At 45.5% G+C, this 17423-nt stretch overlaps 8 protein-coding genes across 8 annotated transcripts; 5 read left to right on the forward strand and 3 right to left on the reverse strand.

Moving 5' to 3' along the window:
• Nucleotides 1–49: 49 nt before the first annotated feature.
• On the forward strand, nt 50–638 carry N7487_007243 (uncharacterized protein). The gene is made up of 3 exons (XM_056874973.1): nt 50–198; nt 268–317; nt 386–638. The coding sequence occupies exons 1-3, from the start codon at nt 73–75 to the stop codon at nt 390–392; spliced, it is 183 nt and encodes a 60-aa protein (XP_056727161.1). The 5' UTR covers nt 50–72; the 3' UTR covers nt 393–638.
• A 1740-nt stretch (nt 639–2378) lies between these two features.
• Nucleotides 2379–4736, forward strand: N7487_007244 (transcription factor domain-containing protein; the record flags this gene model as incomplete). The annotated part of the gene is made up of 2 exons (XM_056874974.1): nt 2379–2957; nt 3012–4736. The coding sequence occupies 2 exons, from the start codon at nt 2379–2381 to the stop codon at nt 4734–4736; spliced, it is 2304 nt and encodes a 767-aa protein (XP_056727162.1).
• Nucleotides 4737–7241: 2505 nt separating this feature from the next.
• Nucleotides 7242–8319, forward strand: N7487_007245 (protein kinase family protein; the record flags this gene model as incomplete). The annotated part of the gene is made up of 2 exons (XM_056874975.1): nt 7242–7262; nt 7321–8319. The coding sequence occupies 2 exons, from the start codon at nt 7242–7244 to the stop codon at nt 8317–8319; spliced, it is 1020 nt and encodes a 339-aa protein (XP_056727163.1).
• A 236-nt stretch (nt 8320–8555) lies between these two features.
• On the reverse strand, nt 8556–10134 carry N7487_007246 (nicotinate phosphoribosyltransferase; the record flags this gene model as incomplete). The annotated part of the gene is made up of 5 exons (XM_056874976.1): nt 8556–8776; nt 8830–9157; nt 9218–9837; nt 9893–9976; nt 10029–10134. The coding sequence occupies 5 exons, from the start codon at nt 10132–10134 to the stop codon at nt 8556–8558; spliced, it is 1359 nt and encodes a 452-aa protein (XP_056727164.1).
• A 1066-nt stretch (nt 10135–11200) lies between these two features.
• N7487_007247 (uncharacterized protein) lies at nt 11201–12370 on the forward strand (the record flags this gene model as incomplete). Its single annotated transcript, XM_056874977.1, has 3 exons — nt 11201–11416; nt 11485–11737; nt 11796–12370. The coding sequence occupies 3 exons, from the start codon at nt 11201–11203 to the stop codon at nt 12368–12370; spliced, it is 1044 nt and encodes a 347-aa protein (XP_056727165.1).
• A 745-nt stretch (nt 12371–13115) lies between these two features.
• Nucleotides 13116–13952, forward strand: N7487_007248 (uncharacterized protein; the record flags this gene model as incomplete). The annotated part of the gene is made up of 1 exon (XM_056874978.1): nt 13116–13952. The coding sequence occupies one exon, from the start codon at nt 13116–13118 to the stop codon at nt 13950–13952; it is 837 nt and encodes a 278-aa protein (XP_056727166.1).
• A 362-nt stretch (nt 13953–14314) lies between these two features.
• Nucleotides 14315–15061, reverse strand: N7487_007249 (uncharacterized protein; the record flags this gene model as incomplete). The annotated part of the gene is made up of 4 exons (XM_056874979.1): nt 14315–14445; nt 14501–14587; nt 14642–14776; nt 14833–15061. 4 exons carry the CDS (start codon nt 15059–15061, stop codon nt 14315–14317), a joined length of 582 nt encoding a protein of 193 aa, XP_056727167.1.
• A 1381-nt stretch (nt 15062–16442) lies between these two features.
• Nucleotides 16443–17330, reverse strand: N7487_007250 (RTA1 domain-containing protein; the record flags this gene model as incomplete). The annotated part of the gene is made up of 2 exons (XM_056874980.1): nt 16443–17104; nt 17159–17330. The coding sequence occupies 2 exons, from the start codon at nt 17328–17330 to the stop codon at nt 16443–16445; spliced, it is 834 nt and encodes a 277-aa protein (XP_056727168.1).
• Between the last annotated feature and the right edge of the window lie 93 nt (nt 17331–17423).

Genomic DNA, 17423 nt, shown 5'->3' on the forward strand with positions numbered 1-17423 from the left:
GACGTCCGATCATCACTCCAACATCAACATCAACACAAGTCCTCTACACTCGTCTCTCATATCACATACAAAATGGCCCCTAACCAGCGCATCGTTCCCTCCGGCTCTCGCCCCCAGAAGGGCTTCGTCAGCACCCTCTACGACGAGGCCACCAACCCCGAGAACAAGACCATTGTCCGCAGCATCGTCATCTTCGGTGTACGTTTTGGCTAATCAGCAATTTCAACATTCCATTGTGATCCATGAAACTGACGATATCTGTTTTAGGCCGGCATCGCGTTCCTCCACTCCAGCTTCGGAGAATTCCTCCTTCCTCCGTAAGTCCAGCCAACCCGACACGTCTGCATCGAGATCAACCGAATGAACATCATCTAACTTCGCGCAGTATGTAAAATCATAACGCCTTTTATACCTCCGGTGATACGACTCGGACTCCCTCTTTTGAAACTGTGGAAGCATATCGGCGTCGGTCAAAGGAAAACATGATGCGTGGGCATCTTTCGCTCGGTAGTTTTTCGATTGGATAATGTGTACAATATTTTATTGGCACGGCATGTACTATCCGACATGCTGTGTCTTGTTTTGAGATTCATGAATATCAGGAATTTTGCCATTTGCCGGATGTCCGGCTGTGGTACAATCCAATCCTTGGTCTATGATAATCACGACTTGGTCCCTAAAGAGTTGGAAGAGGCGGAATTAGGTATCTAGGCTATCGCGCTTGGTTTCAATAGAGCCCATTTCTTCTACATTCCTCGATATTATGAATGTCGACCATCAAATGGATGCCCATTAATTGGTGACTCCAATAAGTAGAGATAAATGTATACATTTCTTGTCTAAAATATTGAATCCATGTGGGGCGCCATTTAATACATAAGGTAAAACAAGAGAGCTATAGCAATCTTAATTCATGCTTGAAATAGAGAGCGATATAAGTTGACATGATTATCTTGGCAGCGCACTATAGTGACATCTATATTCAATCAGGGTACCACAGATCTAGCAGGACCTTCTTCTTCCTCCTCCATTCCCAATTCAAGATGACCCTGGAGATATACGTATTCGCATTAGATACGTAGTGCTACTACCCAATAAAAATCCATGACATTCATATTTTCTCTCTTGTCACCCTTAACACCGATGCAAATCATACGAGCACTAGCCCAGAATATTCATGTACCCACTACCATTACAGCTTGGATAAGTACTCCAGGCATGGTAATTTCCGCCCCATCTAGCGCATCGTCCCCGTCGACACAACCAGGGCACGGAATCGTTAGGTAGACAAACATAAATATTGCATTACATGGGACTAGAACGATTCCGATGTTAGAACAATTTGATTAAACCAGATGAGTGCGTCCCCTTCGTGTCAGTTATTTTTTCAATCTTTCTCTCGGGTAGAATCCACTTGAGCGCCAAAAAAAACCATAGTTAGCTACTCTCTTCAAATTCTCCCAGCGCTTCTCTTTTGGTAATCGCCTCCCTTCCAGCGTAGAAGGGTTTTCTACCTATGACTGAGCAAGTGCCAGAAGAAGCCTAAGGATATAACTGAGACACCGATATAATGAAAGGGTGAAGGCTGTGTGCATGTTCTAAATATAGGTGGAATATAGATCTAATATATATTCGAGTACTTACGCACGTGCCACTATACATAACCAAGTAAAAGGGCTTTTTGCCTATAGAATCGGTCAATATAAAACCTGGGGCCTCTCTATTCTCTATTTGCATTATCTCGTCATAAGGTGTATTTTGAGTGTGGCAATCGGGGGATGAAGCACTTTTAGAGATGCCCAGTTGGAGGGATAGTCCTGGCTGGCCATCAGAAAGTTTCACCAATAAATGGTATTGTGGGTACCGATTGCTCCTTCAGACGTCAGTGCTTCAATGGATGTGATCGCGTTTATTACATGGGTTTACTGGTATTTACTCGGTGAGCCTTGTAAAAGCGGTGCTGAGATGGGAAACCCCAACCCGACGGAACCGACGGACTATGATACTTTACGTACAGTGACAGGTATTTTATGAGAGATGATCAAGATACATGTAACTATATATAACTATATACATTATTGTGGACTTTTTTTTTATATCAACCTTCAATGTTGGAAATGTTATAAATTCGGCCAATTAAATTTTACCAATTTCGGTCTCGAATGGAACCTATGCACAACACGAAGGGTGACAAACCAAATTTGGAAAAGGCGGCGATCTCCCCCAGGGGGGCCAAGACCCCGCAGAGCGCCCCCACATTTCCCCGGTTCCGAACACCGCCTTCTTGCCATTGCAGAACAGCTTATGTTTTGACCTCTCTGTGTAACGACCATACTTTTACTCCCAATCAGGGCCAAATGATACATACATGAGAGCTCATGTCTTCCTCCCCCGGTCTTAAACGCAAGTTGGCAGAATCTCGCCAGGAGCCGACAGCTAAGCGCCACCATCTTCATGGATACGATCCGCAGGCTCCATGGCTACACGAGTCAGAACCTACCGGTATATGGCGGACACGTGGAAATCGCGATGTACAGCACGCGATGCCCCTATCAAATATGGTGTCTGCCGTCCAAGATTTGATAGACCCGGATTTTGATCCACTGACGGCGATGCTGGACGACGAACCCCGGTTTTTAAAACCCCTACCAGCTCGCATCGCCCCGGAGGATTTGGAATTCTTGCGATTTCGTGGTGCTCTCTCACTTCCAGAGAGTGGATTGCGGGACGAGCTTCTTCGCTGCTACATTCAATGGGTGCACAGTTTCATGCCAGTTTTGAATTTGCAAGAGTTCTTACGATGTGTGGCTGAAAATGACCCGGAGGGAAATGTTAGCATCTTACTCTTCCAAGCAGTCATGTTTGTTGGTACGGCTTTCGTCGACCTCAAGCATCTGCAAGATGCCGGGTACTCAACCCGGAAAAGTGCGCGTAATGCGTTCTTTACTCGATTAAGGGTTTGTTTTCCTATAACCGGCTACAAGATTATCCAATTAACGCATAATCGATAGTTACTCTATTCTCTCGACTGCGAAGAGGATCGCATCGAGATTCTCCAAACATTGCTATTGATGACCTACTGGTCTGATTCGGAGAACAGCCCACAGCGAGATATATGGGATTGGATTGGAGTCTGTAACACACAAGCACAGTCGATCGGTTTAAATAAAGACCCTGCATCGGGTGAAATTGATATAAAGACTCGAAGGCTCCGTTCCCGACTCTGGTGGTGTCTGTACTCTCGAGATCGCTTGATCGCCATGGGTATGCGGCGCCCGCTTCAGGTTAATGATGGAACGAGCAGTGTCCCCATGCTCAAACTGGACGATTTTGATTTTGAACCTTTCTCGCCCTATGTGGTTGCCAAGTTCTATTGCCGCCAACTCCAAGATGTGTCACATCAAAAACGCCTCGCCACAATGTTCATCGAGAAAGTGAAACTTTGTCAATGTATTGGTAGGGTATTGTTTGCGCAATATACACCATCTCAACGCCAATTTGGAGCTACAGACCGAACTACGGTCACACTTATTCCTCGACAGGCTTCCGAGTCTGAGTTTGCGCGATGCGGCCAGAAACTCGACTCGTGGCTTAGTGCGCTCCCTAAAGATGCACAATTCATTCCGAAGTCAGGGAAGAATTTCCATGATGGTGAGGATGTGCTACTGCTTCACGGAGCGATGCTACGCATGCTCTACCATGCTACTAGCAGCGCACTTCACCGGCCTTGGACGGGTGCTTCAAAAGATCAATCCAAATCGCGAACGGACTGGCGCAATGCTGCCCGCGTGAAAATGAACGACGCTGCTGCAGGGATCACACATATAATTCAAGGCTTGAATCATCTCAACCTGACAAGGTTCCTACCGCAGTCTGGCGTGACCGTGATTCTACCTGCCGCTGTGGCGCATTTAGCCAACACTATGTCCGATGACCCCGCTGTCCGGGAAAGCAGTGTGGACAATTTCCATCGTTGTATCCGAGTTCTTCATTGTCTTAAGGATATTTATCCAGCTGCCGGCCAAGAGTTTGCCAACATCGAGGCCGCCATCAAGATGCAGGCAGGTGCCTCCAGTACATTCTTTCAAGTCATGGAATACAACCTCGACGCTCCTGCCACATCTTTGGCGACCAGGAAACCAAGCAATGCCAACACCATCTCCCAAGCCCAGCCACATCCACCCGTTAGTGTAACTGAGACTCCCAAGCCACAAGCACGAACCTCATCTACGTCTACGCAAGAGGACATGCATCAAAGAACTCCCAGTATGCTGAGCACACATGAACCTGCGCCACCTTTATTCCCCAATGATTTTGACCAATATTCCGACCTCGGTATCATAGACAATAATCCTTTCAACTTTCTCTCCATCGACATCGACTCCTTCCCCGACATTCAAACCCCTCCCAATCCAACGAAACTCAATAAGCAAGATAAACCCTATATGTCACCACCACCCCAAGACCCAGACACCATTGATTGGGCACAAGAGCTGTTCCAAGACACCGACTTGAATCAGTACAGTAACACAACAGCCTTCCCCAAGCCCGAAAAGACAACACCTCCACTAGATCATGATCAAACCAACCACGATCCGTTCTCTTTTACTTTGAACGATACAGATGACATTCGCTCCGTTCATTCTCGTCATCAATCAATGAATGATGCAAGGCCCGAAATCACCGGCGATCTGGATCGGGATTTGGGGTTCCAGTCTGAGGATGACATGTTCTAGTGTATAACTACAACGAATTGACATTGATATTTGATTGTCTTCGTGTCTCAAATTGATAAAAGGGCTGGTTTTTTATGGAAGAAGATGGAAGTAGACAGTAATTGGTCTACCTTTGTATATATGCACTAGACTACATAAAATGGCCTGCAAGGCATAAATTCAAGCAAAGCAGACACACATTGTATAGCTGTGAAATGGTATTCTTTGTGAATCATATGCTTAGGCTTGAGTGACTTTGTTTGTACACCTGGGCATATAAGCCATCATTCTCCCTCTCTGAACCAACTCCCAGATTTATCCTTCAAGTCGGCCATTTCCCATCCACCATGATATCTCGGCTTGATACCACAAAAAATTTGGTTTTAATGCCTGGTCATGATCTGAAAGACAAGAAAAGGTGAAAGCAGCCAAATGCAAAGCACGCACAATGTACGCAGATGGAAAGACCGCTCAAGTTGATGTCTGTGTCACCCTCCCACATGTTACCGACATCATTGCTCTGCTCTCCAATGGTGGGTCGGAACACTTCTCATCTCTTGTTAATGAGAAGAAACATCACTGAGGATATAGACTGGTATGTATATACAAGTGAAAGAGAGCTTATGAAACAACCTCATACTTGGTCCGCTTTCTTTTTGTCTTGCCCAATCCCGTGATACTTTAAATACTAAGCTGAAAGGATGTCTACGGACTCAGGCCCCATTCCATATATATGTATATCAATTTTTTTCAGGCAGTGGCATCCATTATATACGAGTGGGTATGCCCATTTGAATGGTCTGTTTGTACCAGCCTTTTCTAACGTTTGCTAGCATTTCCTGACTGGCTGGTTGTGCAAAGAAAAGGATTACTCCCAGATTCCCGAAACAGCTGGTTCCTCGGGTCTTCTCTCTTTGAGGAACCTTGTGGGTGGAGTTTTCCAGAGACCAAAAGAGAAATTCACTCCTGCAGCACTTCGTAGTCACACAAATATTGTCAAGCTGCTTCTCGACTATGGAGTCAACTCGATATACTCATGGGACAGAGCCAGGGTTCATAAAGGACTGGGAACATTTTGAGTTGTATTCAATCCAAGACTGGCTTCCCTGGACATCGGCGCTTGCCTGCGACCACGCAGAAGCGTTGGAGGAGTGTTCTACCACATTTGGCTCTAAATAGACCGCTAAAGACCATGCGAAGAATATCCATGCCGGTGAGCAAACGAGACCAAGTTTTCCTTGCCCGCACGCAAAAGAACCTGGCTGCGACAAGACATTTTGCTCGAAAGGGAATGCAAATTCACATGCGACGAGGGCGTATGACAGGGTCAAATAGGTTTGTCCCTTGAAAGATGAGAACGGATGCACCAAGACATTTGCTTCCAAACGTGCGGCAGAAGCACACGTAATGAGGATTCATGGTGATAAGGATACTTCGAGCTCCGAATTCCCTTGTCCGCGCGCAAAGGATCTCAAATGTGACAAGACATTCGCCATGACTCATGAGTCGAGGTGCCGATAGACATGCTGAAGATGTGCATGACCGAGTGAAATGGGCATGTCCCTTGGCAAAGAAACAAGGGTGCGAAATGAAATCCACTGATCCAAGTAATGCCAAACGTCATGCGACGACCGTCAATAGAGATACGACAAAGAAAAAGCCACCATGCACCGCCTTAATATGTCTATATACCTTTTGGTTCGAGGTCAACGTTTTGTCATTGTTGAACATGCAGGAATACATGTTTGTTTGCAGACTGAGCGTACTTTGGATGAATTTTGATGGACAGGGTATCTAAACTCTGAATTATCACCTAAGGCCAACAACTTCTTCTACTTTTACCCCTCGTAGTACTCCACTACAACATAAATGATATCCTTGCACATGCTGACATGATTCCATTTATGACGAGGCGCTCATCTCAAAATCAAATGCAACCTCTTGTACTTGTGGTAATGAAGCTTCCCTGTGCGTGGGAACTGGGACATGATGAAAGTGGTTGGTGTCGCGACCTTAGGAGCTAGTACCAGAATGACGCCTATGAGACCTAGAATGGATTGATTGGCACGATCAAAGTGGAGAAGCTGATTTCTTTTATACAACTGTACTTGTCTTGATTTATGTTTACTGAAGCCCAGCTCTGTCAGGAAGGTGTCTCTTGGGAGTCTATTATGTTCTGATAGCCACTGGACTCAGAACTAGAAAACACCAGAAGCTATCAAAAGCATCGCACAAGATAAAGACTGTTTAGCTATTCCAATTCAGATGATTAACTACATGGTAAATACTCCCAATTCCTCATATTTAGATAGAATACTATGGCTTCCCCTGGTATAGCCGCTTAGTCGTTGCCGTGTGCTATGTGCTCTGAAACTCAGCATCAAGATCGTTTGTTATTCTCTTCACGCGCGTATAGTACATTGCCTGTCTCTTCTCTCTATTTCCAATCATGCTCTTCTTTCCCATACACCAAATGCTTGCATTGACCCATCATTATCGTTTACTGTGATACGCAATCTATGCACGATGAATATCCCTAAACAGAACGTGAGTACTAACATACACGCCCCCTAGCCATGAACACAACCAACCTACATCCCAACAGCTCCCTGTGACAGGCCATGTACTCCGCCAAGTCCGCCGACGCAGCTACGAAGATCCAAACGAACGCATTCCCCCGGGTGTGGAAGAAGTGATCTCACGTGGCTCCTGCCATGTCGGGCGACTAAACGATAAATCAGTCCTGAAATACGCCTCTGACTTCAACGATCCCAACTATCTGATGAGCATCAAAATCGAGTACCGCATTCTGCAAATCCTCGGTCCTCACCCCCGAATCGTCGAATCCAAAGGTCTTGCCGAAGACGGTCTCATCCTGAAATACTACCCCAACGGCACACTCCGCAACTACATCAAGAACCACCCGTACGAGACACTCGAGCGCCGCATCGACTGGTGTGAGCAGATCGTCGATACTCTGTGTTTTGTGCATTCCAAGCGCGTCATCCACTGCGATATCTGTCTGCACAATATCCTCCTCGACGACAATTTCGATATCATCCTCGCCGACTTCCAGGGTTTGGTCATCTCGCGCGAGACCGGCTTGACCATGCTTGATGGATTGACCCGTGAATGCGCCAAGTCGTACATGCCGAGGGAGAATCTCTGGTCTGCGAGTTATCGGACTGATCTCTTCGCTCTCGGATCGGCTCTCTATCATCTCATTAATGGTCATGAGGTTTTCCCTGAGTTGGATAGCTTTGAAGATGAGAAGATCATCAGTGCTCGCTTTGCCAATGGGGAGTATCCGAAGAATGATTATCTCGGTGGTCATATCGTGGAGAAGTGTTGGCGAGGGGAATATGCATCTGCTGCTGAAGTTTTAACTGATATCGCTGAAATTCAGGCTGCTGTGAGGTTTGTTGATGAGGCTTTGAAGCAGCTGGATGTGGAGGCGCCGATCAATGAGGGCGAGTACGAAAAGTACGTAAAGTACGAAGAAGAGATCGAAGAGGGCGAAGAGTATGAAGATAAGGAGGACGGATACTACAAGGATGAAGAGGACGGAGAGTACGAAGACGATGAGGACGTCGAAGTGTTGTAAACAATGAGTGCGCAGGACTCAGATGTACATCGCTGCAAAGTCTCATTCCGGAAGGATGGGATTGAGATGTCTTCAAGGATATCATGTATTCTTATTCTCTATGGAGTTGGCACATTATGTCTAGCGAAAATCAATAACAGCCTCCCCAATATCAATGTGATCATGGCTCATGCTCAGCAAATGTTTAGCAAATATTCTATGACTCGGTGGGTAATAGTATGGCAAGGGTAGACAGTCTATGCCTGCTTCGTCCAGCGGCGACTCTCATCGCCTTCTTCCCACTCGCGCTCGACATAGCCCAGCTTCTTCTTGACTTCCTGGACCTTGGCAGAATCGCCCATGTTTTTGCCCAAATTGTCGCTGAGCTTGACAGCGGGACTGCCGTTCGCGGTGGCGATCTTGATAACAATGTTGAGGGGCTTGGATTTCTTTCCGGTTGACTTGGTAATAAAATCATCTGATGACCTGTCAGTATCTTGCGTGTTGCGGGTTTACGAAACTCAAACTTACTGGTGAAGAATGTTCCCACACCAAAGGTAGGGCTAAATCCTGCCTTTTCGGCAATTGCTTTGTATTCCAGACAGTGCTCAATATCCAGCGAATCTGAGAATACCACACTCTTGGTGTCGGTAATGCCCTGGCTATCGTAAAAGTCCCGGACCAGCTTGACAAAGAACGCTGGGTCACCTGAATCTTGGCGGACACCGGCGTAGCTCTGAGCGTAGGTTTTCGTGTTCGGATTAATGTCACCCTTCTGGTTTGGTACTGAAATAGGCTTGCTGAACGCATCCAGGAAAGCCGGCGTGCCAAAGGTGTCAGTGAGAGCGATTCCAAGAACCTGTGTTTCTCTAGTCAGTCTGTGACATTTCTCAATATTAAGAATTTCAAGATTACATACCCCCTCCCCGAAACAGCCAAGCCAGTAACTCAATGCCAACTCGTTGGCCTTCTGGTAGTCGTCCGTGATAGCCGCAATGGTCATGTACCATTCGTGTGCCACGGTACCGACAGCACCCTTATTGTATTTCATAGCAAAGTGCACATTGCTAGTTCCGGCCATCACACCGGGCCAGCCCTGCTTCTTTCCTTCCTCTGCGGCACGGCATAGTCCCTGCATAACCAGGTCCTGGGTATGGTAGTCGCGGCGACGGCGCGAGCCGAATTCAGAGAACACACAGCCATTCTGGAGCAAAGTGCAACCCTTCTGGTATGCCTTTTCTTCCTGATTTTCGTAGTCCCAGTCCTTGTCGGTGAACATGAAATACGCTTGACTGGTCAGTGCCAGCAGCGGAATTTCATACAAGATGGTGTCGAGCCAGAGGCCCTCGATGATGTACTCCACGTTGCCTTCATCTTCATCACTGCCTGTATCTTGTTCCGGCACGAACTTGATCTTGATATGCTCGGAGGGTCTGAGGTGGAAGGTCTCTAGGAAGGTAAGGTACTCGTCGTTGAGGTAGGGGCACTTTTGACGGAGCCATTCGCGCTCTTCGGGAGTGACGCGAATCACAGCCAGCTCTAGGCGCGCATTAGTTAGAAGCTGTATGATTGCGACAAGGAAGGATATTCTTACTGTCCATCTGCTCCAAAAGCCATTTGTAGGCCCCGCGTTGCAGTTTCATGTGCGGGGTCCGATTTGTGTAGCCGTAGGTCACGTCTGCGTCCAGATCAGCCCCGGATCCCCCCATTCCTCGGTAAGAGCTACTCACAAACATCTGGGAAGTATTTGAGGACCGCGCATTGCATCGTCAGCTTGTACAGATCTGTGTCCAGCAGGGATGTAATGCCCTGTGGCGGGGACGCGTCTTTGCCCATTTTGTTGCTTAACCGGGGGTTCCGGTCTATCAGTGGTAAATCAATGGAGATTTGTAGATTGCGATAAGTTGCAGGGCAATTTGGAGAGCTAAATAGGCGAAAATAGCCGGGTTGTTGTAGTTTCTTTTCTTTTTTTCCTTTAGTTGCGCAATTGATTTACAGCGGGGAAACGCGCCGATATGCCGATAGCTGTTTGTCCTGTTTGCACCCTTTCTACATCCTCGCTATGTACTTGTTCCTGTTCACTTTCTTTATTTTATCTTAGTTTTTTTTTTTTTTTCTTTTTCCTTTTAATGGGCTCATCCTGATTGATGTGCTCATTTCGTGTAAGCTTTCAAATCAAAGAAGGACGTATTGCCATCTTCCGCGACATCTATTCGTACAGGGATTGGCCCCCACCAACGCATTTACCACTCGCTCGGCTATAACGTGCATGTTCGGAGATATGCACGAGTAAAGCCGGAAAGGTACGTTGATTACCGACGCGTCACTTAGTCTTCTCGGAGATGACTCACTCCGTTCAATGTAGGTATCAACTCCCTCGCAGCAAAGTAGAGCAATATCTATGAGGACGTTGAACAGGCTCCTATTCGTTGCTATCAGGATGGTTCGATTCTGATTTGTTTATTATTGACAAAGACATATGTGATAGGAGATTTCCTTTCTGTGTTGCTTTATAAAGACCTGTTCTGACAGCCTGTTGCATTAGCATCTATGTCATCATCTATAGGGATTCACAAGACCATAGCTGGATGAGTCGTATGTGCAGCCAAAGTAGTCTTGCTCCATTATCATTAATTTATTAATATCCACAGAATCAGAGGCCAATAAGTTCATTTGATTTACTTACATATATGTAGTCAATCTACATAACCACTTAGGCAGCTCCAAAGCTTATCTCAACTGCTGACATCCCGGACTATGTGTATCTCGGGCCACTCGGCCTCTCCTTTTGCCCTTAACTCCACAATGGTGTTAGGTCTTACGAAAGGCAGGGGTACATAAACAAATGACCTCTCCTTGCTCCGTTCCTTCTATCCCTTTTTTTCCGACATTAAGCGTCAAAATGGCAACCGATCCTTATCTGCATCTGGTGGAGGTGCTTTCGATGTTTGACAACGCTGATAAATATCAACCATTCAAAGTGATCAACACGACTTACAAAAGCTTTGACGAGGGTCGTTCTCACATCAATGCCGATATTCTCATCCCTCAGACTATATTGACGAAGCAAGAACTTTCAAAATGCCCGGTCATGATACGGATCCATGGCGGATTTTTGGTATGAGCTATATTTGCGCTGAGCAGACTGCGCTACGACCCTTCGATCATGAACTAACCCACCTATAGTTCACTGGTTCAAGTCGGTATCCTGTTTGGTTCGCCAATTGGACATTGGACTACGCCATATCAACAGGGGCGGTTATTGTGGCACCAAACTACCGTTTGCTACCTGAAGTATCCGGAAAAGAGATTTTGGAAGATATGGATGATTTCTGGAATTGGTTACACAGTCAGCAATTTGCGAAGACAATCAAAGATGCTAGCGACGGTCATATTATCCCAGACCTTGGCAGGCTCCTCGTTCTTGGGGAAAGCGCAGGTAGGTCTTCCATGGTAGTATTAAATATGGCGAACAAAGGATCTAACCCGAGTATCAGGCGGCTATCTGGCTATGCAACTGGCGCTCAGTTATCCATCGGAAATTCATGCTGTCATTGCGGCCTATCCAATTCTCGATGTGAAATCAAAGTTCTACACAGAGGCATATCCCAAACCTATGCTTGGAGTGCCCAACTTTCCGAATGAGATTATTGAGGAACACATTTCAGCCATGCGAGCCACGCCCTCGCCCACTGTGGTTACTGCTGCAAATCCCCCAGATCGTCTCAAGCTGGCATTCTCGGTATTTCAAAATGGTCGATTCCTAGAGTTCCTCGGGTCAGAAGACAATCTCTTCCCGATGAACAGAGTTGAGAATCTCGCTGCTGCTGGGAATCTGAAACTGCCTCCAACTTTCATTTTCCATGGGAAACAGGATTCAGCCGTGCCATTTGAAGACTCTCAGCGATTCTCCGATTTAGTGCGAGAAAAAGCGCCCGGTGCAATTATTAAGCTTCATGGCCAGGATGGTGACCATGGGTTTGACTTTGCGACAACGTTGGAGACGGATTGGTTGAAAGACGGATTGGAAACGATCTCAAAGGCTTGGCTTGGCTGCACAGTAGTGCACTAGACTGCGGGAATTGTATGTTCTAGTACGGAGTAGAGTAAGTCAATAATAGTTTGCTAGAAAAATCGCACGTGTTGAAATCTGCCTTTGTTCACTGCGTTCCTTGGAATAGCAGTTACGATTTTTAGACAATCTGCAAAAGAAAAGGGCAAATTATTGCCATTAAAAATGTAATGTAAAAATTAAAAAAGAAATTGTTGTGCATCATCCGTGAATCGAACACGGGCCTCGTCGATGGCAACGACGAATTCTACCACTAGACCAATGATGCTAGTTGATGTAAGAGGGCCCACTATTATACACCAAGAGATCTTGCACTCCTTTTATTTCCAATAGTGTCTATAAACTATTACCTACCTAGGTAGGGCTGTTGTTATGTCTTCAAAATTCAAGCCTTGCTGGATAATTTCGGTTGAAACCCTTCTGTAGTCGCCTATGGCTAAATTTTACACCAAGGAAAATCCATCATACTTGCAGGTAAAACTTGAGATATATATATCTACTGCTACTTGCATAATGCAAACAAATGAACCGATTATTAGAATTCAATCTGTATGATATCAAGCTAAAGAGTATGTAATAGACCCGAATAAACTACAGATATACTGCTATACCTATAAGTATAGCATATACGACAAGGGTCGTAAATATCAATACCACAAGCACATCTGAGATGGAATTGCTCAGCGTCTTTCAGGGTTGATGTTTGTCCCTTCCCTATGTGCTAGGCAATGTAGAACTTGTAACTATGCAACTAAATGAAGATGTTCTTTGCACTCTTCTTCTTCTGTTCAAGCCTCGAAGCTGCCCTCCCTCACCTCACTTCAACGGCCATCAAACCATCAAACCATCCTTCCAAGTTTCACTCCAAATACCTCCATCACGATCCACGTCCATCACGCCCGTCGATCCATTTTTCATTGACTGGAGTGGCCCAAACCTCGAGATGGCCTATGCGTCTCCGGTAGTTGTGCTGAAGAAAGGAGCCAAAAAAAGCAGTCATGTTCGCCATACGAGCAAGCAAACACAACCCCTCAGGCGCTTCAGGGATGAAGATGGCAAAGCGAGCAGTGACGGCAGAAATAGACGGCTATTGGGCTCTAGTGATGATGACGGTGATTTCATGGATGACGGTTTCATCAACCATGACTTTCGGGTTGGGGGGCCAAACCTATGCCCATTACCCGCCGAAACATACGAAATTCAAGACAGCCATCCGCTTTATCCTATCATTGACGAACTCCAACGTCGAATGCTGAGTTGGATATTTGCTGTTCTCCGAGAATTTGACATTGAAGATGACCATATTGACCCTGTGGACGTTGTGGGAAGAGCAGATAAAGACGATTCCGAAGGCATTCCTCAACTGACAGTAATTATTCTTGCAGCACGCACGGTTGTGGACGATACGTGGCTCAATGTGGCTAGAGTCATTCAAGCTTCTCTTCTATCATACCTTCCGATGGTGGCCGTGGAGATTTCCACGGCTTGGAAATTCGTTTTAGGCAGTGATTGGGACTTTTTGGAACTTGCAGTCTTTATTCCACATTACCAGCTGAAAGACAATATTTTGGAACAATTATGAAATCAACAGTAATTTCCACGCATATTACCTGAATATATAGGTATTAATTAAACAGAATGACCGCTCGCTTGTCGTTTACTAGAATTGGAAATGCACTTATTCTCACAGTTGGTTGTGTTCGCCAACTTGCATACTTTCCTCCCTTGGCACTTTCCCCTGCCATACCGCAATTCCAGCTCTAAAACCAAGTGAGATATAATTACATGCACTCAACCACCAGTCCGCTATACTTTAACCTGTTTCGTCTTACAGGTGGCCCCAGATGCCAAGGCAATAAGTGTTACCTACGTAATCTGCAGTCCATAATGCTATCCATGCATTTTTGTACGTATTTTACAGTTGACAGAGAAAGACCCAGGTATTTACACCTCCATCCATCCCTTCTCGTTATCGTCAGGAGAACTCTCCCGGTATGGATGTTTCTCAATCCATTCCTGTGCGCCGATAACTGTAGCGGATTTCTCATAAAACTCGCTGAGCGCGTCGTTCAGCTCTGCAAATCGTTAATCTCCGCTCAACACACCCCTTTGTTTTGTCTAAGAACTCACTTTCGATTTCCATAGGACTTGAAGGCTGCAGGGAGAAGCGGGACATGCCCTCTCTCCATAGTACTAGCGCAGATGGGATAGGAGTACCTAAGCTCATAAGCTTCCATTTTCATTCAAAATCCAACATGGAAAAAACCATACCTCGGGGAATACAGATAACAGTGGGGTCCATAAGAGCTTTCCCATCACTGATCTCTTCCTGGTACCGGTCGAAATCAAATCGCAGCATTTGCTGCATAAGACGAGAATTCGGCATGAAAATTGGCCCATTAGAGTCTGACATGTAGATAGTTAGATTCTATTGCACAAGAACCCGACAGGAATTTACAGACAGGGACTGGACTTCGAGATTGTGGCATGAACCAACCCATCAGCAGATACGTTAACTGCATCCTTCCTGTGGCGGGTCTCGTCTTGGGTCACATCATATAGTGTAGCCTTGCGGTCCAGCTGGTATCGATACATGGTCGCGGGGAATGAAGCATGGGTGGAAAGTAGGGAGAACTTTCGCGCTTGGTTGATGTTCAGCCGGGCGGCTGGTAGCCAGTGAGTGGCGAGCATTGTTCCTAGAGTATGCCGCGAGGTAATGCTGGGGTAGAAGTCTCAAGTTTGCGGTTAAATTAACCTCCAGATATGGAAACTGGACTGTGGATGGGAAGGGAACACGGGCCCGTCCGTGACGTGATAAACATTACGTTGGGACAAGGTTTAAGTGGCCGTTACTGAGCTCCAGTCTCTCCAAAGTACATGGATTTCTACAATTTTGAAGATACATGTATAGGTATATACCTATGTTTATTTCATATTATTCTAAATATTCTCCAGCCTTGGAATATTGCTTCACATGCTTCTATATTTGGAATTTCTACACATAACGTGACGTCAACTGGTATTACCTAAAGGTCACATGATCAACAATACAGTAATTTACTGAGTTTGTTACGCATTACGTATTTGTTGAGACTGCGTTCCCGCATCAGGCGGATAGCCTCCTACCTTGTTTGATCTTTGTCTCCCTCTCTCTGGCAGCTAGCTTAATACAACCCATTGGTTTCCTTCCATAAAAGTATTCACCTCAGCGAATGAAATATTAGTCAAATAGCGTTGGTTTTCTACACAAGAAAGGAAAACAGGAGTTACCATACATAAACTTCATGATAGGCATATGAAGCTACTAACTACTTTGTATATATGGTAGGACCGTAGAGGAATCGTAGATTAATGCAAGTAGACTTGATCAAAAAAAAAAATTGAGTTCCACTATTATTGTAAATAATGATAATAATAAAGAAAGCCCAAAAAAAGCCCAAAAAAGCAGTGACCGTGGATCGAACACGGGACTTCAAGATAGATGCATACTTGCAATCTCACACTCTACCGCTGAGTTACCACTGCTGTTTGATGAATTGATTGTGCTTTGGAACAACTAATGTATTCTCTTCACTAACCCGCTCTTGATATCCTGGGTAACACTAAGTTACCTACAGGCCAACGTCAACGCCAATAATAGGGGAATATTTGGATAAAAGAATACCATAGACCTGGTGAGGATTAAGATGCAAAAATTGGCCAATAAGTTACGAACATGAAGATCATAGAACATGAAAACTGCGTGTAATATCGATCACGTCTACTCGAACTTGTCCATTTCAACTTTGTTGCATAACTTGATTCGGTTGCTATGCAGGTAACATGTTTCAATGGCTAGCAAGTATGATTGAACTGATTGTCTGATGTTCGACGCAGCGGAAGTTGTTATTCTTCTTGTGTGCAATCAATCCGTGCTCGACCCGACGAATTATTTTGGGTTTCCCGGTCTTTATATTGATTAGGAACATCTTGCTCACAAGTTGACATCGGAAAATATGCGATAGACAATATAAGCCTTAACCGGAATGTAATAAAACCACACCAGTGCCATGGTTCTTCCCAACAAGACTTGTCATCTCAATTCATGATCCATCCTTATTTGAGCATTCTCCTCTTCGAGGAACTTTTGCAAAGTCCCAGGGTGCCAGATTGCCCAGATGACCATGACTGAAAACATCAGTAATGCGTCAAATACATATATCGGCCACTCATGCTCCATCAGGTATCCATTAGAGCCAGCTGCGTATTCAAAGACTCGAAAAACGCTCCGAATCAATACCAGAGCACTGAGAGCATAGAGCGTCCGAAGGTGCTTTTTCCAATCAAGTCCTCCAGCGAAAGTCTTAGCAGTGGGACGTCGATACATGCGAATTTCAAATATCACAGATGTGAGAATGAAAAAGCAAAACATCATAACTTGGATGAGGAGGCCGACAACAACAATGTTACTACCCATTTTGGAATTGCTCCCGGAAACCATGAGACCGGCAGCTCCGCCTTGGATCAAAAACGAGAGAACGTCGCCGGAAACAAAGACTTTCGTGAGCCAATTGATGCGAATGAGCGAGTGTGATTCGGCGTGTAGACATCGGATGATACGACCCAAGACCATATAAATAGATGCCGCAAATAGGGTTGGACCGAGGAGGAGGAAGACGTTTTGAATAGCATATGGTATTATAGAGCCTGTATCGTGATGGGCTGCGGCGCGACCGCCATAACCTGCGACCTCAACTATTTATTTTATTAGCTTTGTTTTTGAACATGTCTAGGTTTGGGGTGAACAACATAATCCGCCGATGGAAAATGCCGTGCAGAAGCGCGCTCTAGTCTGTGAAAGCTTCCGGAAGTGGAATATTGTTGCGGCAAGGAAGCAAAGCAGGAAAATAATGGCAGCGGCGATTGAAGGAACATATTTCCATAAATAGTAGCCACCCTTATAAGGTTCAAGTTTTGCCATAATCAGCAAAATATTCAGTCAATGGGCTCGACCAAATACAGGTGGGGTGAGTCTCAATCGCTATACTTTGCAGCAGATTGGTAACAATTGCGG

This window comes from Penicillium crustosum, assembly GCF_028827405.1.
Source record: "Penicillium crustosum strain IBT 35664 chromosome Unknown utg000003l_segment0_segment0, whole genome shotgun sequence".
In the NCBI taxonomy this organism is placed as follows: domain Eukaryota; kingdom Fungi; phylum Ascomycota; class Eurotiomycetes; order Eurotiales; family Aspergillaceae; genus Penicillium; species Penicillium crustosum.